This window comes from Nerophis lumbriciformis, linkage group LG29, assembly GCF_033978685.3.
Source record: "Nerophis lumbriciformis linkage group LG29, RoL_Nlum_v2.1, whole genome shotgun sequence".
Lineage (NCBI taxonomy): Eukaryota > Metazoa > Chordata > Actinopteri > Syngnathiformes > Syngnathidae > Nerophis > Nerophis lumbriciformis.
In genome coordinates this window covers 18,942,501-18,970,418 of record NC_084576.2, presented here as the reverse complement: position 1 = coordinate 18,970,418, position 27,918 = coordinate 18,942,501, and the positions used below count along the sequence as shown (strand labels likewise).

General features: G+C 41.3%; 2 protein-coding genes across 2 annotated transcripts; one reads left to right on the top strand and one right to left on the bottom strand.

The window, feature by feature from the left end:
* The first annotated feature begins 227 nt into the window (after positions 1-227).
* nfatc3b (nuclear factor of activated T cells 3b) lies at positions 228-24,375 on the top strand. The gene is made up of 11 exons (XM_061924858.1): positions 228-361; positions 446-854; positions 2,098-2,650; positions 2,733-3,125; positions 3,182-3,344; positions 6,972-7,168; positions 14,593-14,765; positions 14,843-14,983; positions 15,041-15,096; positions 15,170-15,629; positions 24,097-24,375. Exons 2-11 carry the CDS (start codon positions 782-784, stop codon positions 24,210-24,212), a joined length of 2,325 nt encoding a protein of 774 aa, XP_061780842.1. The 5' UTR covers positions 228-361; positions 446-781; the 3' UTR covers positions 24,213-24,375.
* A 24-nt stretch (positions 24,376-24,399) lies between these two features.
* pdcd2l (programmed cell death 2-like) lies at positions 24,400-27,654 on the bottom strand. Its single transcript, XM_061924861.1, has 2 exons — positions 27,163-27,654; positions 24,400-25,004 (listed from the first exon to the last, which is right to left on the bottom strand). The coding sequence occupies exons 1-2, from the start codon at positions 27,623-27,625 to the stop codon at positions 24,400-24,402; spliced, it is 1,068 nt and encodes a 355-aa protein (XP_061780845.1). The 5' UTR covers positions 27,626-27,654.
* Between the last annotated feature and the right edge of the window lie 264 nt (positions 27,655-27,918).

Genomic DNA, 27,918 nt, shown 5'->3' with positions numbered 1-27,918 from the left:
GCACTCCTGTTTAATAGAGGATATTTGACGAGTTAAGTAACATGTTAATAAATTCTGGTTAAATCATTTTTTTACGCCTTTAAATTAACTAAGAAAGTTTGCCCAAGTGTTGACAGCGGGCACGCCCACTTGCTGACGTCACTGCCGGGCTGTTTCGCGGTGCTTTCAAGCACATCGTGAATCTTGGAAGAAGTGGAACATGTGGCATTAACATGGACTAAATGCAATTTTTAAGATCTGTTAAATACAGCAGTTGGTATAAACGTATCCGATATCAATTATTAATTTTAGGTTGCGGTGGGATACATGTGAGGAGAATGTTGGCACCGACAATAAGTAAATAAAGTTGCAAATGTCAATGGTGAGAATTGAACTAAGAAAATGATTTCTGAACAAATTGCTTTCAACTTTTTAAAACGCAGCCGTCGCCATTTTGTGTGTTTAGCAACAACCACACCGAGGAAGTTGGCATTGCCGAGGTGTCCGTGAACGCAGCAGCGAAGGATCAACCTGTGAGGAGTCCCAGTCGCGGCGGACGAACACAAACTAGCAGCAAGTTAGCACAACAATGACACTTTAGCGCCAGCACATGTTATAATTCGCCGAAGCTTCGTGAGCGTGGGCGACTTTTAGTTAGGCGGGGAGACGGTCGACCGTCTGCCGCCATTGTTGAGAGTTGTCAGTCGGATGGAAGTGAGTGAGACAGGTCGAGTTTGAAGACAGACAGGTCGCACTCAAGAGAACACTTTTTTTTTTGGAAGAGTGGGGACTTTAGGTTCCGATGTCCACCGTAAACTTCGCGGAGGAGCTGGACTTTGGACTCATCTTCGAGGAGGAGGGCAGACAAAATGCAGGTTGGTGGAGCTTCTTTTTTTTTGGCGATTTGTAGATCCATTTTCTGCAAGTTACACAGGATGTGCAACGAATACATTTAAGAAGTAAAAGACTGCATTCGGAAGTATTAGCGCACATTTGTAAAGCTAAGTAAAGACGAATCGCAATTTTTGTTAAACATATTTATTGTAAAAAATATATTTTTTAACCAGTAAATTAATTAGTAATTAGTTTGAGTAGTTATTATTTTTGTCTCAGCTATTTCAGTGAACTTAAATGTAATTTTCCGTTTATTTCCTGTTTGTTTTTTAAGTATGTCACACCCAGATAATGTTCGTTTACCTTACTTTGAAATCCCGAACGGGAAGTGCTTGTCTGGTGCTGTGGATGTGACACGTCCAGCTGTCAGCTGTTGTAATTCAGCTCCATTTTTAAATGTGGACTTTACAAAAGGAATGAAGTCCATTTTTTGACCGTCTTGTAATTACACCGAAGTGATTCGGTTGAATTACTTACAAAGTACAAAGAAGAAGAATTATGAGAAATACTTTCAACCTTATTGAAAATAAGATATTCTTCATCTCAGTATGTTAATAATGACTGAATTAATTTATTACATATTACAAAACTGTTGTGTATACTAATTCACAGAAGTTATTTTATTATATAAAAAGGTCAGTAAATTATTCTATATATTTGTAAACGCTCTGAAGTGGGAAAGGGGTAGGATTAAATAAGCTTTGCTTCTTCCTACTCCTTTTCGGACATGAAGTAAAGTGAAATGATATGAAATTGTGTGATGAATTATACTGTAAGTGTGTTCATGTTCGAAATAAACTAAGGAAATAAATAATTATGTATTTCATTTTGGAAAGTATTCTGCCTTTAAACTTTCTGCCGCATTGCTAAATCTGTTTTATTAAAAGCAACTATTCTATAGGTGAGGGGAAATGCATGTCCTTTATAAATCCACGTAGATATTGTCCCAATGAAATGCAAGTTCAATTGAACTTGCTCACTTTGACTAAACAGGAAGTAGAAAGTCTGAGTCACTCAAGCAGACAGGAACAGTTAAAAAAAAAAGAGTTCATGTGTGAAGTTACAGAGCGCTAGTGCAGCTGTTATTTGTGTTGTTAGCGTCATCACACCTGCTGATGTCACGTCAGCGATATGTAAATATGTATGTAAATGTCGCTACTCGCTAACCCGACAGTTTGCATTGCAAATGCTGACAAAGTTGTGTTTTGCATGGTCTCCTCACAGCCGGCGTCCGTGTGGGGACGCAGCAGCAGGCCGACATCCATCAGCCGCTCGCCCCGCCCCTCTACCAACATGGTGGCTGCTCCTCACAGGTGCCTGCGTACAGGGTCCCGGGGAACCACAGGCCCTTCGACTGCCCCAGCATCCAGATCACCGCCATCGCAGCCAACAACCACGCCACCCAGCACGCGGGGGCCGCGGGCGGAGTCGAGGGCGGCTACTTGGAGGCGTCCTGGTCCAGGGACCAGCTGTACCTCCCCCTGGACCCGTGTTACCGCGACCCGGCGTTCTCCCTGAGCCCCTGCAGCAGCCTGTCCTCACGGAGCTGGGTGTCAGACCTGTCCGACGACGCGGATGGCGAGCTGCGGGACGCGGCGCTACTTGCCCTGGGCTCGCCGGGCTGCGGGGGCGGAGCCTTTGGCGTGGAGCTGTGGCAGCAGAAGTACCAAAACGCAGCCGCCTTCAGCCCGGCGCTGTCGCCTCACCAGTCGCCGAGTCATTCGCCGCGCGCCAGCGTCACAGAGGACAACTGGCTGAGTCGCCGCCCCGCCTCCAGGTCGCCATGGTTACTGCTTAACCAATGAAATCACATTGAGGAGTGCAGTACTAACCCGGCCCCCTCCGTGCTTCCTCTGCAGGCCCTCATCCAGACCAACGTCCCCCTGTGGGAAGAGGCGTCACGCCAACGCCGAACCCTTCGCTCGCTCGCCTTCTCCTCAGCACTCTCCCAGCGTCACGTCGGGCACCTCCCCGCACGGCAGCGTGACAGACGACATCTGGCCCCCCGCCCTCGCACCCTCACTGGCGTGTGGATTCCAGGAGCTGGACGTCCCGTCCAAGACCAGACGGACGTCCGGGACTCAGCTGACCCTCCTGGCGGGTCCAGGCGATCCGGTTCTGGAGGAGCTGAGGGCCGTGGCGCCCCCAGGGGAGGAGTCAGGTGACCGCGACGGCCTGGCGGACCTTTTCCTGCAGGTGCCGTCGCACTTCAGCTGGACCACGCCCAAACCCGGGGCCCCTCCCCTTTTCAGGTACCAAAACATCGACGATATCTGCTCCGGTTTGTTCTGAACCGTCCTTCCACCAGAAACGCATCGCCGCCGCCTCTGGACTCGCCGCTGCCGTGCCACTTTGAGCACAACGAGCTGAGGCTGGAGGTGCAGCCCCGCCCATACCACAGGGCGCACTACGGGACGGAGGGCAGCCGCGGCGCCATCAAGGCGGCGAACGGAGGACACCCCTTCGTCAAGGCGAGTGCACGTCGGCGTCAAACATCCTATAATAACCCCACTTCCTGTCCACGGTGTCACACATTGCCCACACTCGCGCTCACCTCTGGAGGGTCGGGGGGGGGCTTGGTGGTCAGCGTGTAACTGATACCGGCTGCTCTATTCTGGGCGTGACTTTGTTGCAACACGTGTGGCGAGCACACAAGGACACGTGGACAATGTTTGCACAACAGCTGTACGCACACACCTCGTATAAATATACACACTGCATACTCTATATGTATTTACACATTATCATATAGTATTTATGTAAATGTACACGCCCCATACTCTGTATGTATTTACACATTATCATACAGTATTTATGTAAATGTACACGCCTCATACTCTATTCAATCAATCAATCAATCAATGTTTATTTATATAGCCCTAAATCACAAGTGTCTCAAAGGGCTGCACAAGCCACAACAACATCCTTGGTACAGAGCCCACATAAAGGCAAGGATTTACACATTATCATACAGTATTTATGTAAATATACACGCCCCATACTCTGTAAGTATTTACACATTATCATACAGTATTTATGTAAATGTACACTCCGCATACTCTATGTATTTACACATTATCATACAGTATTTATGTAAATATACACGCCGCAAACTCTGTATGTATTTACACATTATCATACAGTATTTATGTAAATATACACACCCCATACTCTAAGTATTTACACATTATCATACAGTATTTATGTAAATGTACACGCCGCATACTCTATGTATTTACACATTATCATATAGTATTTATGTAAATATACACACCCCATACTCTGTAAGTATTTACACATTATCATACAGTATTTATGTAAATATACACGCCCCATACTCTGTATGTATTTACACATTATCATATAGTATTTATGTAAATGTACACGCCCCATACTCTGTATGTATTTACACATTATCATACAGTATTTATGTAAATGTACACGCCTCATACTCTATTCAATCAATCAATCAATCAATCAATGTTTATTTATATAGCCCTAAATCACAAGTGTCTCAAAGGGCTGCACAAGCCACAACGACATCCTTGGTACAGAGCCCACATAAGGGCAAGGATTTAGACATTATCATACAGTATTTATGTAAATATACACGCCCCATACTCTGTAAGTATTTACACATTATCATACAGTATTTATGTAAATGTACACGCCGCATACTCTATGTATTTACACATTATCATACAGTACTTATGTAAATATACACGCCCCATCCTCTGTAAGTATTTACACATTATCATACAGTATTTATGTAAATATACACACCGCATACTCTGTATGTATTTACACATTTTCATACAGTATTTATGTAAATATACATGCCCCATACTATGTATGTATTTACACATTATCATACAGTATTATGTAAATATACACGCCCCATACTCTGTAAGTATTTACACATTATCATACAGTATTTATGTAAATGTACTCGCCGCATACTCTATGTATTTACACATTATCATACAGTATTTATGTAAATGTACTCGCCGCATACTCTGTATGTATTTACACATTATCATATAGTATTTATGTAAATATACACGCCCCAAACTCTGTAAGTATTTACACTTTATCATACAGTATTTATGTAAATATACACACCGCATACTCTGTATGTATTTATTACCTCAATCAAACATGGTGGAAATGTCTGATACAAGATACCGCAGTAGTAAACAGTAGAGATGTGGTACTTGCTGTAATCCTGCAAGGGACAATCCGCTTTAATTTAAAAAATATATATATATTTTAAACAAGATCAGATAATATGAAAAAAAATAATCGCAATAATTTTTTTTGCCATATCGTGCAGCCTTAGTATCAAGTTTGGTTTGTCCATCTCGTTGTCTGGTAGTTGATTCCTTGCATGGAGTGAGAAGAGAAAGTAAAAAATAAGAAATTGTGGATAAAACCGGAAAAGTCACCTCGACAGTATGGCAGTTTTTTGGATTTTTCAAAGGGACCGTAGTCGGACCAATGTGGTTTGTAAATGATGCGAGGCGATCGTACCCACCAAGACCAGTAATACCACACCACTTTATCCATGCTCACCTTTTAGAGAACAGCTGTAACCTCCTGGCACTAAACCTGCAGAAAATAGTTCTTCTCAGGTTTCTTTATGTTTACATTTTCACATTTTGCACTATTCTGTAACACTTTAATAAACATTTATGACCATACTTGCCAAGCTTGAGACCTCCGAATTCGGGAGATGGGAGCTCGGGGGGTGTTGGGGGCGTGGTTGGGGGTGGGGGAGTTGAGCTTTTCTGGATGAAATGAAATTCTATTTTCCAATCATTTTGGAACTTGCAAGCGTATTTCTTCTTCTTACTCGTCGTCGCCATGTCTCTTCTTCGTTCTTCTGCTTCGTCTCCTTCTCGTTGTGTGTGCAGTTGTGCACTGAGCTCCAAAAGCCGTAGATGTTATTGTAGCGTCCCGGAAGACTTAGTGCTGCAAGGGGTTCTGGGTATTTGTTCTGTTGTGTTTATGTTGTGTTACGGTGCGGACGTTCTCCCGAAATGTGTTTGTCATTCTTGTTTGGTGTGGGTTCACAGTGTGGCGCATATTTGTAACAGTGTTAAAGTTGTTTATACGGCCACCCTCAGTGTGACATGTATGGCTGTTGACAAAGTATGCCTTGCGTTATTATTACACCAGTTTAAAGATCATACAACGTGTCAGCATTTCTAGACATCTTCGAGTAAAGGCCATTGTTAAACCCGTCCAACGCTACATTATTATGTGACTGGGCCGGCACGCTGTTTATATGGAGGAAAAGCGGAAGCCTGGACAGCATGCGGCTGTTAAGGGGTGAAGGTTTCAGGTGAGAGAGGACGCTAAAGGCAGTGTCTTTAAGGCACGCCCCCAACATTGTTGTCCGGGTGAAAATCGGGAGATTTTCGGGAGGGGCACTGCAATTCGGTAGTCTCCCGGGAAAACCGGGAGGGTTGGCAAGTATGTTTATGACATATTTCTTATTTTTACACCTTCGTTTTAAGAGCCTATTAAGTGTTCAATGTGATTTTACAATTTTGTTTACATTGTTTGAGTGTTTTCCATGCTTGTGTTGACATTTCCTTTCTGCCTTGATAGTTGAGGGGATTATAATCAGAGGAAGGTTACATTTGAAATTAAAATGTTAACATTTGATATGTATTTTTATCATGGTCCTTATTTTTTATAGGTCATAAAAATATCAATATCGACCGACATAAAACACTTATATTGTGATACAGTTTTCAGTCATATTGCCCAGGCCTACTCGATGCTGACTGTCGTGATTACATTTTGTGGAGTTAATAAAACAAAAAAAAACGACATCAAGAGGTTGCCTACAGCCACAGTTGTTGATGCCGATGTTGCTCAGAAGAGAATGTTGCAGTTATTTGCTTTTGATATCAGTAGACTGGAGCATTTATGAAAATAAGGCTACGTGGTCTTCTGCCGTTTTGTTCTCGTTCAGTCGTGTGACTCCTCACCAACTTGAATATTTTTACCTGTTGCCGTAAACGTGTGCGTGTGCGTGTGCGTGTGCGTGTGTGTGTGTGTGTGTGTGTGTGTGTGTGTGTGTGTCGCAGGTGAGCGGTCCCTGCGAGCGCCCCGCCACCTTGCAGCTCTTCATCGGCACGGCGGACGAGCGCCACCTCCGTCCTCACTCCTTCTATCAGGTCCACCGCGTGACGGGCAAGACGGTGACCACCGCCTGCCAGGAGAAGCTGGTGGACGGCACCAACGTCCTGGAGGTCCCGCTGCTTCCGGAGAACATGTCCGCCAGGTAACCATGGCGACAGATGGGTTTACGGTCAGCATGAGCGAGGCTAGCTTTTGCGTTCTGTTGGTCCAAAAAATAAAAAAGTCTGCAGTAATTAGTAGTCACTGGTAAATGACCCCTCGGTGATTGTGTGGCACACACACTGGCTGTATTGACACTGCTGTTTCATAATGGCGCCGTCAGCTGGATTGAAAAAGTCATTACATTCGATACTAACAGTTTTTTGGACTCTTTCAAAGGGACCGTAGTCAGACCAATGTGGTCCAGTGACGTGCTATATGAACTATATTATACATTTCCATAGTTTAGTTAGCTGAGGTATATAATGTACAGTGTATTTTGTCAACAACTGTATGTGTGTAAGGTATTTCTTGTGCTGAGCGATCATAAAACGGCTGCAAAAGACGCACTGGCTGAGGCTCGCCTCCTGCACCCCCGCCGTAGAATTGTTATATCAACTGAAGCCCACACTTAAACTTTCCACGTGCAAGATTGAATCTATTTAAAAAAATTATTTCATAAGAAGCCAAAAAGTGCAAAAACAATAATGTTGGTGTTGGAGGAGTTGTGAATGACTGCAGGGACACAACATTAGATACACCTGCAGACTGCAGGTGTACCTAATTCACAACTCCTCCAACACGAACATTATTGTTTTTGCACTTTTTGGCTTCTTATTAAATAACTTTTGTAACCTATTTTCATGGGCTTTCCTCTTTGTGATGTTAAGTTCCTGTTATGCGCTGTTGTACAGTATATGCCTTGAGCTCTTATTTTGAAGGCGCTAAGAGCAGAAGTGATGTCACGTTGCGGAGGTTTTTGAAAGAAGGTAAATAAAGTGGTCCTCGTGTAAACTGGAGCCTCCGTGTTTGTTATTTTGTAGTTTCATACAGTATAGGCGACATTTATAAACCCTCGGTTACACTTTTTTAAATAGATTCAATCTTGCACGTGGAAAGTTTAAATGAGGGCTTTAGTTGCGGCGCATGGACTTAATTTCTAAGTAAAAGTAAGACCATAATAAAGTTTTTTTTATTAAATGTGCTTTTTTGTGTGCTACAGTTTGTATGTGTAAAGTTAAAGTTAAGTTAAAGTAAAGATTGTCACACACACACTAGGTGTAATGAAATTTGTCCTCTGCATTTGACCCATCCCCTTGTTCACACCCTGGGAGGTGAAGGGAGCAGTGGGCAGCAGCGGTGCCGCGCCCGGGAATCATTTTTGGTGATTTAACCCCCAATTCCAACCCTTGATGCTGAGTGCCAAGCAGGGAAGAATGCTGATATGAGCTTTTAAACATAACCCGTTAACTGCTGCCAATCAAATGGTGAATAAGATACTCTTTAGGGTTCATATGTTTGTAAATCTGACTGTGATGAAGTCAGTGCCTCACCAGCCATCAACCTCACCGCACGTCACTGATGTGGTCTGTAAATGGTGCAAGGCGCTCTTCCCCACCAAGAACACTAATACCACACCACGCGCTCACTCTTTAGAGCATGGCTGTATCTGTGTTGACCCTGCGATGAGGTGGCGACTTGTTCAGGGTGTACCCTGCCTAGCGCCCTAATGCAGCTGAGATAGGCTCCAGCACCCTCCCCCCCCTTCACCCCGAAAGGGACAAGCGGTAGAAAATGGTTGTAACTTCCTGGCACTAAACCTGCGGGGAAAAAAATCTTCTCAAATTGATCTATGTTTACATTTTCACACTTTGAACTATTTTGTTGGATAAGCATTTCTTACATTTTCCTTATTTTTGCACCTTCATTTTGAAGGGGAACTGCACTTTTTTTTCTTTTTTTAATGTTGCTTATCGTTCACAATCATTATGAAAGACAAGACGGAAGTATTTTTTTTTAATGCATTTTAACTTGTAAATAAAAGTGTGCTTACAGCGGGGCCAATGGGTGGTCCTCTATCCCTCCCATAAAACCCAATAAAAAAGAGCTCAACACTGCCTTGCTGCCTTCAAACACACTATAAGCAGATTTACTGTGTGTTTGAATGTAATTATGCTTCTATTTTCACTCAACGTTGACAAATAAGACACTCCCACCAGCGCAAATGACAGTGAGCTGTTTTGGATACGATCGCTGTCGCACCTCCAACTGATGGGACAACTTTGACAAGCAAGACTTATTGCTTTGTGTCATAAGAAAAGTGCAACATTAGCTCATGTTTTAATCCTTATTTAATGACAGATCATTAAGTTAACTTGCGTGTGTTGCTTCACTTTGTGTCGGAGTCGAGCGCGCCCGAACGTTAAAAAAAAAAACATGATATCCCCTTCCTTCTTGTTAATGTTAAATACAATATACTCTTAATTGCATATATTGATCATTTAATGGGTTATTATTCTACTAGAGTTTTGCAGCGGCACACGCTGCAAAACTTTGCACTTTAAACATGCAACAGGGTTTCCTTTGCGTGCTAATTTTAGAAATAATGTACACTTAACTGCACATGTAATATACAGTGACGTGCGGTGAGGTTGATGGCTGGTGAGGCACTGACTTCATCACAGTCAGATTTACAAACATATGAACCCTAAAGAGTATCTTATTCACCATTTGATTGGCAGCAGTTAACGGGTTATGTTTAAAAGCTCATACCAGCATTCTTCCCTGCTTGGCACTCAGCATCAAGGGTTGGAATTGGGGGTTAAATCACCAAACATTATTCCCGGGCGCGGCGCCGCTGCTGCCCACTGCTCCCCTCACCTCCCAGGGGGTGATCAAGGGATGGGTCAAATGCAGAGGACAAATTTCACACACACCTAGTGTGTGTGTGACAGTCATTGGTACTTTAACTAAACTTTAACTTTACACATACAAACTGTAGCACACAAAAAAGCACATTTAATTAAAAATACGTTATTATGGTCTTACCTTTACTTATAAGTGCGGGAACAGTGGTGTTCGTGTTGGAGGAGTTGTGAATGAATGAAATATGAAATCCATGCTGCAGTCTGCAGGTGTACCTAATGTTGTGTCCCCGCAGTCGTTCACGGCTCCTCCGGCGCGAGCATTGTTGTTTTTGCACTTTTTGGCTTCTTGTTAAGTGACTTTTTTTGGGTGGATTCGGTCTTGCACGTGGAGGGTTTGGGTGTGGGCTCTGGTTGGTGTGGCGCTCCCGTCGGGGGGTGCATTCTGCAGCGGGGGTGCATTAACCGGCACCAGGAGGCGGGATTACTGCGAGCCTCACACAGTGCGTCTTCGCAGCAGTTTTATGATTGCTCAGCACAAGAAATACTTTACACACATACAGTTGTTGACAAAATACACTGTACATTATATACCTCAGCTAACTAAACTATGGAAATGTATAATATAATTCATATAGCAATACAGTCTCACTGCACAGCAGGCCAGCAGTTAGCAGAGTCCGCAATCCATGTTGAGGCACAACGCAGTGACGTGCCTCAACTGGCTGCTGATCACCGCACCGTCTCTTCTCAGTATTTGAACGGCAAATGTGAAAATTCAGCGATTTTGAATAAAAATAATCTAAAACTGGTGAAGTTAAATGGAAAATAACTTTATAGTATAATCACTGAATACATATAACAATTTAATTAATTTTTTTTCTTTTTACATTTTTTTCTTTCCATGATGGCAGGTGAGGCCTCACCTGCCTCCAGTGACCGCACGTCACTGGTAATATATCACCATGTTGCTGATTAAAGATGTTATAATTTGGGTTTCAGCAGCACAGGCGTGAATGCTAGCTTTAAGAGTAAAAAAAAAAGAGATTGCTAATGTTCCCAGGGCTCCTGTGTAAGTGCAGGCTGGTTGTAAAGATAATGTACATGTTGCTGTATGTCTAGTATATCAAAATAAACCTTATAATAATAGGTTATAAAGCCACCAAGTCAGCTATTGCTGCTTTTTCCAGGCTTCTGATTGGACAAAATGTGCATAACAGAAGGTGTATGCGTTTGTGTGTAGACATACAGTTTTGAATAAAGATAAATCGGTATCGATTTTATTTTCATTTTATTTTATTTTATTCTAAAAACACAAGATACACTTACAATTAGTGCACCAACCCAAAAAACCTCCCTCCCCCATTCACACTCATTCACACAAAAGGGTTGTTTCTTTCTGTTATTAATATTCTGGTTCCTACATTATATATCAATATATATCAATACAGTCTGCAAGGGATACAGTCCGTAAGCACACATGATTGTGCATGCTACTGGTCCACTAATAGTACTAACCTTTAACAGTTAATTTTTACTCATTTTCATTAATTACTAGTTTCTATGTAACTGTTTTTATACTGTTTTACTTTCTTTTTTATTCAAGAAAATGTTTTTAATTTATTTATCTTATTTTATTTTATTTTTATTTTTTTTAAAGTACCTTATCTTCACCATACCTGGTTGTCCAAATTAGGCACAATAATGTGTTAATTCCACGACTGTATATATTGGTTGATATCGGTATCAGTAATTAAAGAGTTAGACAATATCGGATATCGGCAAAAATCCCTAGTTTTGAAACTACCAAATATGCGTTTTTGAAACTCTGTGTTCGTGTTGACATGGCCTTACATAAGGATTGTGAATGATAGACATTTTTGTTTTTTAAGTGCACTTCCCCTTAAAAGTTAAAGTACCAATGATTGTCACACACACACTAGGTGTGGCAAAATTATTCTCTGCATTCGACCCAAGAGGCTATTGTTACGTGTTCAATGTGATTTTAGAATTTTGTTGACATTGTTTTCCATGCTTGTGTTGACATTTCCTTTCCTTTATAATATAATCACAGGAATATAACAATATACAGTACAGGCCAGAAGTTTGGACACACCTTCTCATTCAATGCGTTTTCTTTATTTTCATGACATTGTAGATTGTCACTGAAGGCATCAAAACTATGAATGAACACATGTGGAGTTATGTACTTAACAAAAAAAGGTGAAATAACTGAAAACATGTTTTATACTCTAGTTTCCCACCCTTTATAGCCACCCTTTGCTCTGATTACTTTTTCGCACACTCTTGGCATTCTCTCGATGAGCTTCAAGATGTAGTCACCTGAAATGGTTTTCACTTCACAGGTGTGCTTGAAGCTCATCGAGAGAATGCCATGAGTGTGCAAAGCAGCAATCAGAGCAAAGGGTGGCTATTTTAAAGAAACCAGAATATAAAACATGTTTTCAGTTATGTCACCTTTTTTTTGTCAAGTACATAACTCCACATGTGCTCATTCATAGTTTTGATGCCTTTAGTGACAATCTACAATGTAAATAGTTATGAAAATAAAGAAAAGGCATTGAATGAGGAGAAGGTGTGTCCAAACTTTTGGCCTGTGCTGTATATCAGAAAATAATCTTCAGTCGTCGTCATGCAGACGAGCATGTTCGGCAGCGCACAATCACAGAGTACTTACAAGCAGACTCGGTTTGTAAACAAAAAAGTGAGAATGGACGCATTTTGGCTTAAAAACTAACGATAAAGGTGACGTTATAACACTGCAACGCCCTCAGGAAGAGGTGCTTTAAGACATGGCTAACTAGCTAGCGGCTAAAGTCCAGCCCCAGTCTGCCGTGTTTTAGCTACTTCTAAATCACTAATCCTCGTCTCCATGGCGACAAATAAAGTGAGTTTCTTACAAGTATCATCCCTGCAGGACGAGGAATAGCTAAACATGCTTCACTACACGCCGTAGCTCACCGACGTCAAAATGTAACCAAACGCCATTGGTGGATCTACACCTGACATCCACTGTAATGATACCAAGTACAGTAGCGTGTCTAGTCGATACTACTATGATTACGTCGATATTTTTTGCCATCACATCTTCTTTCGTTTTTTTTAAATGTATATTATGTTTATAAACTCAGGAGAAATGTCCCTGGACACATGAGGACTTTGAATATGACAAATGTACGATCCTGTAACTACTTGGTATCGGATTGATACCCAAATTCGTGGTATTATCCAAAACTAATGTCAAGTATCAAACAACAGAAGAATAAGTGATTATTACATTTTAACAAAAGTGTAGATGGAACATGTTAAAAGAGAAAGTAAATGAACAAATTGATTAATAATTCATTTTCTACCACTTGTCCTTAATAATTTTGACAAAATAATAGAACTGCATATGTCAGCAGATAAATTAGGAGCCTTTGTTTACTTACTTACTACTAAAAGACAAGTTGTCTTGTATGTTCACTATTTTATTTAAGGACAAACTTGCAATAAGAGTACCCTAAGATTTTTTTTTTTAAATAAAGCCAATAATGAAATTTTTTGTGGTCCCCTTTATTTAGAAAAGTACAGAAAAGTATCGAAATAATTTTGGTACCAGTACCAAAATATTGGTATCAGGACAACACTAGTCCTGTACTGTATATTCCTTCCTGGTCCTTATTTTTGATAGGTCAGAAAACTATCAAGAATGATCAATATCGGCTGATATAAAACACTTAATGTGATACATTATAGGCAGCACGGTGGAAGAGGGGTTAGTGCATCTGCCTCACAATACGAAGGTCCTGTATAGTCTTGGGTTCAATCCCGGGCTCGGGATCTTTCTGTGTGGAGTTTGCATGTCCTCCCCGTGACTGCGTGGGTTCCCTCCGGGTACTCCGGCTTCCTCCCACCGCCAAAAACATGCACCTGGGGATAGGTTGATTGGCAACACTAAATGGTCCCTAGTGTGTGAATGTGAGTGTGAATGTTGTCTGTCTATCTGTGTTGGCCCTGTGATGAGGTGGCGACTTGTCCAGGGTGTACCATGCCTTCCGCCCGAATGCAGCTGAGATAGGCTCCAGCACCCCCCGCGACCCCAAAAGGGACAAGCGGTAGAAAATGGATGGATGGATGGTGTAGATAGAACATGTTAAAAGAGAAGGTAAATGAACAAATTGATTAACAATTAATTTTCTACCACTTGTCCTTAATAATTTTGACAAAATAATAGAACTGCATACATCAGCAGCTAAATTATGAGCCTTTCTTTACTTACCTTCTAATAAAAGACAAGTTGTCTTGTATGTTCACTATTTTATTTAAGGACAAACTTGCAATAAGAAACATATGTTTAATGTACCCTAAGATTTTTTGTTAAAATAAAGCCAATAATGACATTTTTTGTGGTCCCCTTTATTTAGAAAAGTACCGAAAAGTATCGAAATAATTTGATACCGGTACCTAAATATTGGTATCGGGACAACACTAGCTCTGTACTGTATATTCCTTCTTGGTCCTTATTTTCGATAGGTCAGAAAACTATCAAGAATGATCAATATCGGCTGATATGAAACACTTAATGTGATACATTATTGCATTTCTTAAAGTGACACACACATCGAGGGGACACAGTATCTCTGCTTATGTCTCCTAATGCGTCGATGCTTCAGTATGACTTGAGCTGCCACTACTAATTGCATCTTTTTTGCCGCGTCAGCATCGACTGCGCGGGAATCCTGAAGCTGCGCAACGCCGACATCGAGCTAAGAAAAGGCGAGACGGACATCGGCAGGAAGAACACCAGGGTGCGCGTCGTGTTCAGGGTCGCCATCCAGCAGTCGGACGGCTGGACGCTGTGGCTGCAGACGGCGTCGATCCCCGTCGAGTGCTGTGAGTGCGACCCAGAACGTTCTCCGGCAAGGTCTTCACTACCATCATCATCATCAGGCTGTGTTGGCATGTTTCAGCCCAGCGCTCCGGTCAGGAGCTTCCTCACGTGGAGAGCTTCAGCCCGCGCAGCTGTGGGTGGCGGGGGGGAGAAGAGCTTTGCATCATCGGCGCCAACATGTCCGCTCAGTCCAGAGTTGTCTTCATGGAGAAAAGTCCTGGTGAGTTCAAGTCGTCTGCAGCACGTCGTCACACTTTCAACCTTGATGTCCTCTCAGATGGACGAGTCCTGTGGGAGACGGACGCCATGGTCTTGCCCGACAAAAGCAGCGGCGTAAGTCCGAGTGTCATGGACAATGTCGAGGGACGGCGTGATCATGTGACCGCTCTTGTCTTGTCCTGACCAGTCCGGCATCGCGGTGGAAATCCCGGCGTACGGCGGCACCACCGGCACTCCCGCCCAAGTCCTGTTCTACGTCTCGAATGGCAAGAGGAGGAGGAGCCCGGGTCAGAGCTTCACGTACCTGCCGGCTGACGCCAAGCTGCTCCCCCTCGCCGCCGGCCAGGTGGTCAAACAAGAGCGCTGGGAGGCGAACGCTGTGTCCCACAATGCACCCGGCCTTCACGACGGGGAGGCGGTCCGTTACGCCCCCGGCGAGCTGGCGGTGCATTGCGGTCCGCCTCCTCATAGCGGCGCTCGGCTGCACCATCCTCCACCTCCTCCCCCCCTGCACGCCGCCCTCGACGTCACCGCCCACAAGGACGCCTGGTTGTGGGAGCCGGGCGGCGGGCTCAGCATCAAACAGGAGCCTGAGAACACGCCCCCTGCGGCCTCACTGGGCCTACAAGAGATCACGCTGGATGACGGTAAGACTCCATCTTGTTGGCAATCTATTGCATGGTTAGTCAGTGCGCCCCCCAGTGGTCACTTTGAGTAAGAAACAACTGTGACCCCCACCGTCCAGTGTGTTAATAATAACTGTGTGTGTGTGTGGGGGGGCGGGGGTTAACATGCACACCTGTTATTTGACCTCGAACTCTTCTAACGCCTTCCTTCCTTTAAAAATGATCACTTTAAAAATACTTAACATTATGAAGGTTAATTTGTGACTTTGTTACAATATTTTTTTTTTTGGCACGGAATTGTTTTTTTGTTTTTTTCAGTAAATTATGCTGAAAATTTAAATGGAATTTTTTATCAAAATGTGTGTGATTAAAAATATACTGTGTAACAAATTCAGTGCAAAAAAATTAAGTGTATACATTTTAGTGCAGAATATAGGGATGTCTGATAATGGCTTTTTTGCCGATGTCTGATATTCCGATATTGTCCAACTCTTAATTACCGATACCGATATATACAGTCGTGGAATTAACACATTATTATGCCTAATTTTTGTTGTGATGCCCCGCTGGATGCATTAAACAATGTAACAAGGATTTCCAAAATAAGAGAACAACTTAAGTTATGGAAAAAAGTGCCAACATGGCACTGCCATATTTATTATTGAAGTCACAAAGTGAATTTTTTTTTTTTTAACATGCCTCAAAACATCAGCTTGGAATTTGGGACATGCTCTCCCTGAGATAATCCTGATACCCACTACAACTATGGGAAACACTGTACTTTGACTTTCACAAAGTGCATTTAAAAAAAAAATTGTTTAAACATGCCTCAAAACAACAGCTACAAAAACAATGAAGGCACACAGCTTCAGTCCAGAATATACTATACATTTGTATGAGTAACAAAAATGTGCAAATAAAAACAAGAAAGGCACAAAAATAAAAAACTGCTTCAGTCTAGACTAGTAGAAAACACAGCCATCCATTAAAGTGCATGGGGAAAAAAGGCACAAAACATAAATAAAAGAGCTTCACTCAGTCCAGACTATTAGTCTATTTGTGCAACAGATGAAGCTCAAAGAGTGGGCTAATTCTTTTTCTCCTTGTCATCACGTGTGAGAGGTAGATTTTTTTGAATGAAAACGAGCATCTGCAAGGGGTTCTGGGTATTTGTTCTGTTGTGTTTATGTTGTGTTACAGTGTGGATGTTCTCCCGAAATGTGTTTGTCATTCTTGTTTGGTGTGTGTTCACAGTGTGGCGCATATTTGTAACAGTGTTAAAGTTGTTTATACGGCCACCCTCAGTGTGACCTTTATGGCTGTTGATCAAGTATGCATTGCATTCACTAGCGTGTTTAAACAGCTGTAGGTATTAAGTGACTGGGCCGGCACGCAAAGGCAGTGCTTTTAAGGTTTATTGGCGCTCTGTACTCCTTCCTACGTCCGTGTACACAGCGGCGTTTTAAAAAGTCATACATTTTACTTTTGGAAACCGATACCGATAATTTCCGATATTACGTTTTTAAAGCATTTATCGGACATCCCTAGCAGAAATATTTGTTGCTTTAAAACTTAAAGGGGAACTGCACTTTTTTTGGAATGTTACCTATCTTTCACAATCATTATGAGCAACGTTCCCTCTATGGCCCTCGGGATGATATTTGATTAGTATTTGAACCGGCCCGCAGGCCACAGCCACCTGCTGCTGTTTTGCACGCACCAATAGTCCATCAGTGTTGGTGCTAGGAATTTTCAAAATGGGGTCCCAGGGACCCCATCAAGTCATACAAATGGGGTCCCAAGTCATATTTTTGGGGTCCCACAAAATCCCATCTGAACTCTAAACAAAATAAACACATTACAATTTATTCTGTATGATTTTGCAATGCAACTCTGTGAGTGACAGGTGACAGCAAGAGTGGTCCTAACTAGAGATGTCTGATGATATCGGCCGATAAATGCGTTAAAATGTAATATCGGAAATTATCGGTATCGTTTTTTATCGGTATCGTTTTTTTTTTTAATTAAATCAACATAAAAAACACAAGATACACTTACAATTAGTGCACCAACCAAAAAAACCTTCCTCCCCCATTTACACTCATTCACACTCATTCACACAAAAGGGTTGTTTCTTTCTGTTATTAATATTCTGGTTCCTACATTATATATCAATATATATCAATACAGTCTGCAAGGGATACAGTCCGTAAGCACACATGATTGGTCCACTAATAGTACTAACCTTTAACAGTTAATTTTACTAATTTTCATTAATTACTAGTTTCAATGTAACTGTTTTTATATTGTTTTACTTTATTTTTTATTCAAGAAAATGTGTTTAATTTATTTATCTTATTTTTTATTTTATTTTATTTTTTAAAGTACCTTATCTTCACCATACCTGGTTGTCCAAATTAGGCATAATAATGTGTTAATTCCACGACTGTATATATCGGTTGATATCGGTATCGGTAATTAAAGAGTTGGACAATATCGGATATGGGCAAAAAGCCATTATCGGACATCCCTTGTCCTAACGGAAAAAAAATAATGTTTGTCAACACTGTTCAACTATCGTCTGTCAAGACGTTTTAAGGGCAGGAATTTCTCCAATCACTTTATTGAGCAAAACTGTTTGTAACCACACCAAAAACTTTAGTAAAAAAATGTTATCAAGAAAAATTGGTCATTTTCTGCCATACAAACCAGGCTTAAACCAACTCTTCGTCATCTGTCATGTCAACAGAAGCCGCTCGCTCACTCTCACCTGCACCAACACACGCACTCATGGCACTTAGCCGATGCTGCGTTTATGGCCACACAAAAAGTCGGACAACTCCAACAACACACAATGCCAGATTGTAACGCTATGACTCCTTAATATATGGCTGCCATTTATTAAGAATATTAATGTAAGGATATTATTCATGAAATGTTGTCACCAGATTTCATGAATGCTAATAGAAAGACGTTACAGACAGAAACTAAATGTGGTCTCGAAAAGGGCAACATTTATTTTCAAGGCAGCACCTCCAGCCAGACATACAATACGAGCACATAGCTCATGAATAACTTTTTTTGTTGTTATTTTCATCATAAGAGGGCCAAATCACTTATATCAGAAAATAATCTCATGAAAATGACTCCTGTCATTTTATTGTACTAATAAAACATTTAAATTGTTATGTGAGGTTTGGGACAGGTGTGGCCACAGTGTGCACGTCTGATGAGTCAGGGCGTTTGTGCGTTTGCTCACACACATGGCAAATTAAAGGGACCATTGATTATGAAAGACAAGAAGACAAAAGTTTTTTTTGTTTTTGTTTTTTGCATTCCAACATGTAAAAATCGCCTCGTTCTTGGTGACAAGCAATGCAGCTAATCGGAGCAATCAATTCTACCTCTAAATCACTTTAAAATGCATTCAAAAACCATCATTAATACTTCATTTACGTTCCACAGCCTGTATAATAACCAAGCTGTAGTGACATTATTGTAAGCCCGAACGCTGAAGAACTCTTTTGCTCGTGTAGTAACACATCGGCGTGCTTCAGTATTAGCCGTAAAAACTAACTACGGAAAGAGATAAGCTAGCTTTATGTTAGCACGAAACACGTTTGAGTTAGTAATGCACAACACTGCTATAGGACACCAATATTTACTGGGTACAAACATGAATACTCATATTACAGTAGCTGTAAAGTATTATTTCATGTTTTGTTTGTACACAGTTTGCCAGACAGCGTATGTACTGCAGTTGTAATAACACGCATGCCGTGCTGCGTGGTATCATGATCAATATTAAAATGACTCACTCGATGGACAGTTTTTTCCCCAGTTTATTTGGGTAAGCACTCCATTTATGTCAAAATAGCTCGGCTTCAAATTCCATGTTTTGCAGCTTCCAGTCGCTCTCAGCTTCCGTCTACTCCAACGTCCCACTCTTCCTTCGTGCTCGCTTCTATAACCAGTATTTCATCCTCGGTATTTTCAGCTTCAAAAAGTATATTTTTGCACTAGTCTTTTAATCAGAATTTTTACGCATAGTGTTTTGACAAACTGAATTTTGAAACATACATTTTGCTCACAAATGGTTAGTCAATTAAATTGTCAGCATAATTTGATCTAAAAAAATTCAGTTCCCTAAATTCAGTGGCAAAAATAATCTTTTGTAGTAAAGACAAATTTACCTCCATTATAACTTCCGGTAAATTAAAACTGATATAATCGATCCTAGAACAAACCAATTAGGTGAGGTTTGAAGCAACAAATATTTCTGCACTGAATTTTTTATACAGATTTGTTTACAATTAATTTATTTGCCCCGGACTGTAAATCACTATTTGAAAAAAATGAATTTTCAAACAAGTTTTGCTCTCAAATTTTGAATCAATGAAATCGTCAGCATTAAAAATTCAGTTTACAAAATTTCAAAGCACAAAAATCATTTTACAAAAATTCTGTGCCAAAAAAACCTTTTGTAATAAAAACAAACCTCTCTGTAATTTCTCATAAATTAAGACTGAAATAATCGATCATGTTTCAGAACCAACCAATCGAGTGAGGTTTGAAGCAACAAATATTTCTCCACCGAATTTTTTACACACTGAATCTTAAAACACAGTATTTGAACAAACTGCATTTTTTAAACACACATTTTGCCCACCATTTTTTTATTCAGTTAAATTGTCAGCATAATTTGATGTTACATAAATACAGTGCCAAGAAACCCCAACTTTTGTACCAAAGACACAAAAATTCTCGCATCTGTTAAATTAAGACTGAAGCAATCGATCTTGTTTCAGAACCAATTGACTATTCCTGCACTGAATTGTTTTAATTGATGTGAAAACAATTAATTTACATAAATAGTGTCCAAAAAAAAAGCTTTTGTAATACAAATTAACCTCCATAAAATAAGGTACCGGTATGTTAGAAGCAGCAGCGATGGTGTCATGTGACCCAGTAGAAACTTGTTGGTGGGCGGGGCTAAAGGTAACCCACTCTTAGGGTGCTTTCCATTTACCTGGGCAAGGTAATCAAGATGACCACATCCATGAAAGCTATTCTTGCGCTTGCCTTGTCTGAATACAAACAATTTATTGGAACATATGAACTCTTGGTGCAACCTTCGAACACGGACGTCATTGATAGCGATGTAGAGCGTGTAAACCACATGGAATGTAGTTTACACGTTACCATATATAAATAGATCAACATTACATCGAGTCTTGCTGATTTAGTGCTACAAACACTAATAATGGATGTTCTAGAACAGGAGTGTCAAACTTGTTTTCTCTGAGGGCCACATCACAGTTGTGGTTGCCCTCAGAGGGCCGCGTTTAACAGTTAATAATATGCAGTATGAATATAAAGGTGTATTAGTATAAAACATCTGTATAATTGTCTGGTTTTGTACAGTATACGTAAAAAAATACAAATCTTTAGATAGTACTGTATAAAACTGGCAGCTCAGTCGCCACAATTTTACCGTAATATTTGCTTTTTTTTTTACGGCATAAAAAAATACATGGAATTAAATTAAATGGAATGGAAAAACAGTACCACTTTTTTTTTTACGTGAAAATTCATGCAAGTTTTATGCTGTAAAATCTACGGTTGTTTTACAGTGTATTATTAGTCTGTATTGAAAGTGGATTTTACCGTACAAGTCTTTATTGTAACATTTTTACATGAATAGTTCGTTGGATTACTTGCTTTGAAATCATATGTCAAGCAGATATTTAAGTATTTACCTTTATTTGAACAATAACATTGTTTTGAAATGTATGATGATATAAAATGTTTTATTATTAGAGATGATTAAAGTGTAAATATATGTCATTGTTAGGGGTGTAACGGTACACAAAAATTTCGGTTCGGTACGTACCTTGGTGTAGAGGTCACGGTTCGGTTCATTTTTGGTACAGTAAGAAAACAACAAAATATACATTTTTGGGTTATTTATTGACCAAATTTGCAAAATCTTCCACCAAAAATATTTTTCTTACTGGAATATTTGATGTGAAGTAATGGGAACCTTGGATAGGTCAATAATTCATAATAACATTGATTTTGATTCAATATTATGTTTTGAGCAATGACAGTTTGAAAGAAAAAAAACCAGCTTTGTTTTATTAGTCAACATTGCAACTTTTTCTAAATTACATTTAAACTTTTTTATTTAACTTTTGTTATGTTTTTGTTTATTTTAATAGTATTTTTAGAATGTGCCGTGGGCCTTTAAAACATTAGCAAATGGCCTCCGGGGCACACTTTTGACACCCCTGCTATAGATAATAAAAAATTAAATCTATGGATAAAAAGCAGAGCCTGGCGACGCATGCGCGTTTATCATACCTCTATCTCTCTCTCTGTCTCTGCCCCTCCCTCACCAATGCTGCTGCGCGCACAATTTGTTTTGTTTTTAACCTTCTTAACCCTGAACATACTATGAAAATACACGCAACCCTAACTCAAAATGCCGGACATTCGAGGCATTTAAGAAACTCCGCAAAAGAGGACGTATGGTCAGTCTATAGTAACCCGTTAGCTGCTAGCATGCCGTGTGTTGTGCCTCGATGTGCATTGTTTACACAACGTGCGTAACGCTACTTAATATGTCCGTGTGGAAACTCGTTCGATACACCTTTGAACCAAACCGACACCCCCGTACTGAAACGGTTCAATACAAATACACGTACCGTTACACCCCAACTACAAACCCTGTTTCCATAAGGGGTTGGGAAATTGTGTTAGATGTAAATATAAACGGAATACAATGATTTGCAAATAATTTTCAACCCATATTCAGTTGAATATGCTACAAAGACAACATATTTGATGTTCAAACTGAACTTTAGAATTTGATGCCAGCAACACGTGACAAAGAAGTTGGGAAAGGTGGCAATAAATACTGATAACGTTGAGGAATGCTCATCAAACACTTATTTGGAACATCCCACAGGTGAACAGGCAAATTGGGAACAGGTGGGTGCCATGATTGGGTATAAAAGTAGATTCCATGAAATGCTCAGTGATTCACAAACAAGGATGGGGCGAGGCTCACCACTTTGTCAACAAATGCGTGAGCAAATTGTTGCACAGTTTAAAAAAAACCTTTCTCAACCAGCTATTGCAAGGAATTTAGGGATTTCACCATCTACGGTCCGTAATATCATCAAAGGGTTCAGAGAATCTGGAGAAATCACTGCACGTAAGGAGCTAAGCCCGTGACCTTCGATCCCTCAGGCTGTACTGCATCAACAAGCGACATCAGTGTGTAAAGGATATCACCACATGGGCTCAGGAACACTTCAGAAACCCACTGTCAGTAACTACAGTTGGTCGCTACATCTGTAAGTGCAAGTTAAAACTCTCCTATGCAAGGCGAAAACCGTTGATCAACAACACCCAGAAACGCCGTCGGCTTCGCTGGGCCTGAGCTCATCTAAGATGGACTGATACAAAGTGGAAAAGTGTTCTGTGGTCTGACGAGTCCACATTTCAAATTGTTTTTGGAAACTGTGGACGTCGTGTCCTCCGGACCAAAGAGGAAAAGAACCATCCGGATTGTTATAGGCGCAGAGTTGAAAAGCCAGCATCTGTGATGGTATGGGGGTGTATTAGTGCCCAAGACATGGGTAACTTACACATCTGTGAAGACGCCATTAATGCTGAAAGGTACATACAGGTTTTGGAGCAACATAAGCTGTACATCAAGCAAGAATGGGAAATAATTCCACCTGAGAAGCTTAAAAAATGTGTCTCCTCAGTTCCCAAACGTTTACTGAGTGTTGTTAAAAGGAAAGGCCATGTAACACAGTGGTGAACATGCCCTTTCCCAACTACTTTGGCACGTGTTGCAGCCACGTAATTCTAAGTTAATTATTTGCAAAAAAAAAAATTAAGTTTATGAGTTTGAACATCAAATATCTTGTCTTTGTAGTGCATTCAATTGAATATGGGTTGAAAATGATTTGCAAATCATTATATTCCGTTTATATTTACATCCAACACAATTTCCCAACTCATATGGAAACGGGGTTTGTAATTGTACATAGTACAATTATTTTTGTAATACATTTATTAAGAAAAGATAAAGTACTTTATTTCCACGCTTTCAGGGGCCACACAAATTGATGTGGTGCACCAGATCTGGCCCCCGGGCCTTGAGTTTGACACCTGTGTTCTAGAAGCTTATATTGTTTACATCCACAGCAGCCATCTTTGAAGCAAACTCCGGGTCGGTGAGAATGCTGTGACTTTCTGATAATGAAATCCGACCTCGATTGGCATTCCAGTTGAAATTCCGCCGGTGACCTCGGAAATCCCGACGTCCCAGTACAGATGGAACGCACCGCAAGTGCACCCCCTGCTGGAGACACGTGTCACTGCACTCACAAACCGACTTCCCGGTTCTGTTTCGCGAACGCTTTCCGGTCCAGTCGGGTTCACCCGCGTCTCTCGCTTGCTTGTGTTGCAGTCAACGAGATCATCGGCAGAGACGTCAGCAGCCTCAGCGGCGCCCGCCCCGACCCGTTGGACCAGCCCCGCCAGTACAACTGGGAGTACAAGTCCAGCGACGTCGCCTTGCCGTAGTACGGCGCCGCAAGTGCCTCTTTTTACAGTGGGCGGAGCCAGGCAATGCTTCAGCGACAAAACTTTTTATTGGTCGGTTAGAAATCTATTTTTGATACTTCCTGTTTGCCGAGTCATGTGACTGCTGTGCTGTGAGCCTGAATTAGAGAAAGTCCAACAAGAAGTCGCTTCTTCGTCTTTCAGCGGTTTATTTAAAAAGCTGCTGGTCCGGGTCCATTTGAACAAGGCAGAACTCTTCCACCGCCCGCGGCGACTCCCAGCAACTCCGAGTACACGTGTAGACCAGAACCGTCCCGAACTCCAGATCGGCCTCACCCCCGCCGTCCTTCCAGCGCAGCAGGCTGACCAGTGCGGGCATCAGCTGCAGCTCCAAGGTCCGCGGGCCTCCGCAAGAGCCGCACGGCGCCACCAGCTGGCCCGCGTCCGTCGGCGGCTCCGAGATGAAGAGAGGCGGTCCTCCGCGACAATACCGCAGGATCTGCTGCGGACACGACGAGATCCTCTTCGTGAACCTGGAGAAGACGGCGTCGCCGTGACGGGCTCGGCTCTTCTCGTACTTCTCCTCGCCGCCTTTGTCCCCGCCGCCCCCCACGGCTATGCCCTCTCTCCTCTCGTAGTCCCTCAGCAGATCCTCGGCGTGCGCCAGCCCGTCTTCCTCCTCCGCCGCCACATCCGACTCATCCACCACGCTGATGAAGAAGGCGCGCAGGAGGGGACTGTCCACCTGCCCCTCTGCAAGATGGAGGAGGCCGAGTCCGTTGACGACGTCCCCTTCAGGCGCTTGGCGAAATTCTGCAACGTAAAAACACACAATTAGTTGTCGTTTAAAAAAAGTAACATTTTTGGCCTAAATTTAAGCATAATAATGTCTAAATGAGCTCAAAATATCAATAATACAGTAGTATTGACACTAAACCATTCAGAACGTGCTACTCAGTATCGTGGCTTCTGATTGGCTCAGCCCTAGACAGCATTACTAGGTGACTAAGGGGTCTTAATTGAATGTTAAACCGTACTAGGTCAGACAGATTTTCTGGCTATGAAAATATTAAAGATTAATAATGAATAATTCCTACTTTGGGAAAATTAATTTGCCAGTTATAGCGATAAATGACGTTTTAATAGTGGCGAATGCGACACAAATTGACAGATATAAGGACCTGTAAAGACGGACGTGTATAAATTATGAAACATATCACCTAACTCAGTGGTCCCCAACCACCGGGCCGCGGATCGATTGGTACCGGGCCGCACAAAAAATTTAAAAAAATAAAATAATAAAATTAAAAAAAGTTTTTTTTTTTATTAAATCAACATAAAAAACACAAGATACACTTACAACTTACAATTAGTGCACCAACCCAAAAAACCTCTTTCCCCTATTTATACTCATTCACACTAATTCGCACAAAAGGGTTATTTCTTCCTGTTATTAATATTTCTGGTTTCTACATTATATATCAATACAGTCTGCAGGGATACAGTCCGTAAGCACACATGATTGTATTTTTTTTATGACAAAAAAATGGGACAAATTTTCAAGCGGTGACCGATCCGCAGTTACAAAAAGGTTGGGGACCACTGACCTAACTCATTTACATAAGTCATCACCTGACTTGACTTTTGGTGTTTTCGCACCCCCTAGTGGTTGCCATGATGTACTACCCAAACAATGTGTACATTTTACAATTAAGTGTGCAACTTATTTTTATACTAGTATGACATCCATCCATCCATCCATTTTCTACCGCTTGTCCCTTTTGGAGTCGCTGGAGCCTATCTCAACAGTTAAAGGTAAATTGGTACGAATAATGCAGAATTCAGAGTTCAACCAAATTTTGAGGTAAAATGTGCCTTTAATATTTGTTTTTGGAGCAAAAGTTTGCACTAACATTTTTACACTAGTTTTACAGTTAAGAATGGCCAAATGGTACTTAGGATTCCAAAACTCAACCAAATTTTAAGTAAAAATGTGCGTGTTTTGTTTTTTGGATTTTACGATTACTTGTGCTACATATTTTTACACTAATATGAAGGTCAAGCAGGGTACATTGTACTAAAAAAAGTAAAATTCAGACTTCAACCAAATGTTTATAAAAAAAATGTGTGTCATTGATTTTTAGGGGCATTTTACGATTAAGTTTGCGATATATTTAACACCTATATGACCATTAAAATGGTCAAATGGAACTAAACATTAATAATTCAGTGTTCAACCAAATTTTCAGGGAAATGTGCCTCTTATATAATTACTTTTTGGAGAGTAAGTTCATATATGTATACATAGATTACCCCACACACACGGGGTGAACGTGAACTACGCAGTGACGTCATGAGAGCGTCGGGGTTTCACAGCTGTTATGATCACGTGACACTAGTCTGACAGTTAAAAATGGCCAAATGTTACTAAGAATTCAAAACTCAACCAAATTTTAAGAAAAAAATGTGCGTGTTTTGTTTTTGGGATTTTACGATTACTCGTGCTACATATTTTTACACTAATATGAAGGTCAAGCAGGGTACATTGTACTAAAAAAAAAGTAAAATTCAGACTTCAACCAAATGTTTATAAAAAAAAGTGTGCGCCACTGATTTTTAGGGGCATTTTACGATTAAGTTTGCGATATATTTAACACCTTATATGACCATTACAATGGTCAAATGGAACTAAACATTTATAATTCAGTGTTCAACCAAATTTTCAGGAATATGTTCCTATTATATAATTACTTTTTGGAGAGTAAGTTCATATATGTATACATGGTGAACGTGAACTACGCAGTGACGTCATGAGAGCGTCGGGGTTTCACAGCTGTTGTGATCACGTGACACTAGTCTGACAGTTAAAAATGGCCAAATGTTACTAAGCATTCAAAACTCAACCAAATGTTCTAGGGAAGTGTTCCTCTTCCACTTTTTTTTTTCTTTAACTAGAAGACATTTTTCTTGCCTGGTTCCTCCTTCAGGACATGCTTGTCCATCTTCAAAGCTCCACCATCCTCTTCTTCCACGCCCCAATCTTCAGCGGAGTCACACCAGTCGCTAGCCGACAGAGGCGCCTCCTCCGCCGGCTCAAGCTTCCTGCTAGTCCGCTGAGCTCTCACCTCGGCTTCCAGGCTCTGAGAGCGCATCGCCGTCCAGCTCTCTGCCCGGCCTCTGCACTCCACAGCCGGGCAGGCGAACACGTGGATGGCCCTGTGGTAGGAGGATTCCTCCAGGGGACAGTACGCCTGCACCACATGGGTTAGCGGGGATGAACAGCGCCTACAGAGGGGAGACTGGCGTGGAAGGCCGGGCAGCCAGTCCGGAAGTCCTCCGATTTTGTTGGTGAAGACGGAAGATTGGTGCTTGTTTTCGTCAATCTCTCCATCGCACAAGCCGAGAAGAGTGGACTCTTCAGGCGATGAAGCCATCGCGCATGCTGGACCCAGTAAGGGGCGGAAGTGACCTACCAAAATAAGAGTTTTTCGTTTGGGGAACTGCGATAAGCAGATTATGTCGCCACCTACAGAACCGGAGTGGAACAGCAAGAAAGCAACTATTTTTTAAATGTATTTATAATAATGATAATAATACATTTTATTTGGTATAGCGCTTTTCAGGGTGCTCAAAGACGCTTTACAGGATAACAATTAAAATACAAAACAGTTCAAGGTAATATTGTACAATTCAACACAAAAAAATAAATTCACAATCCATCCATCCA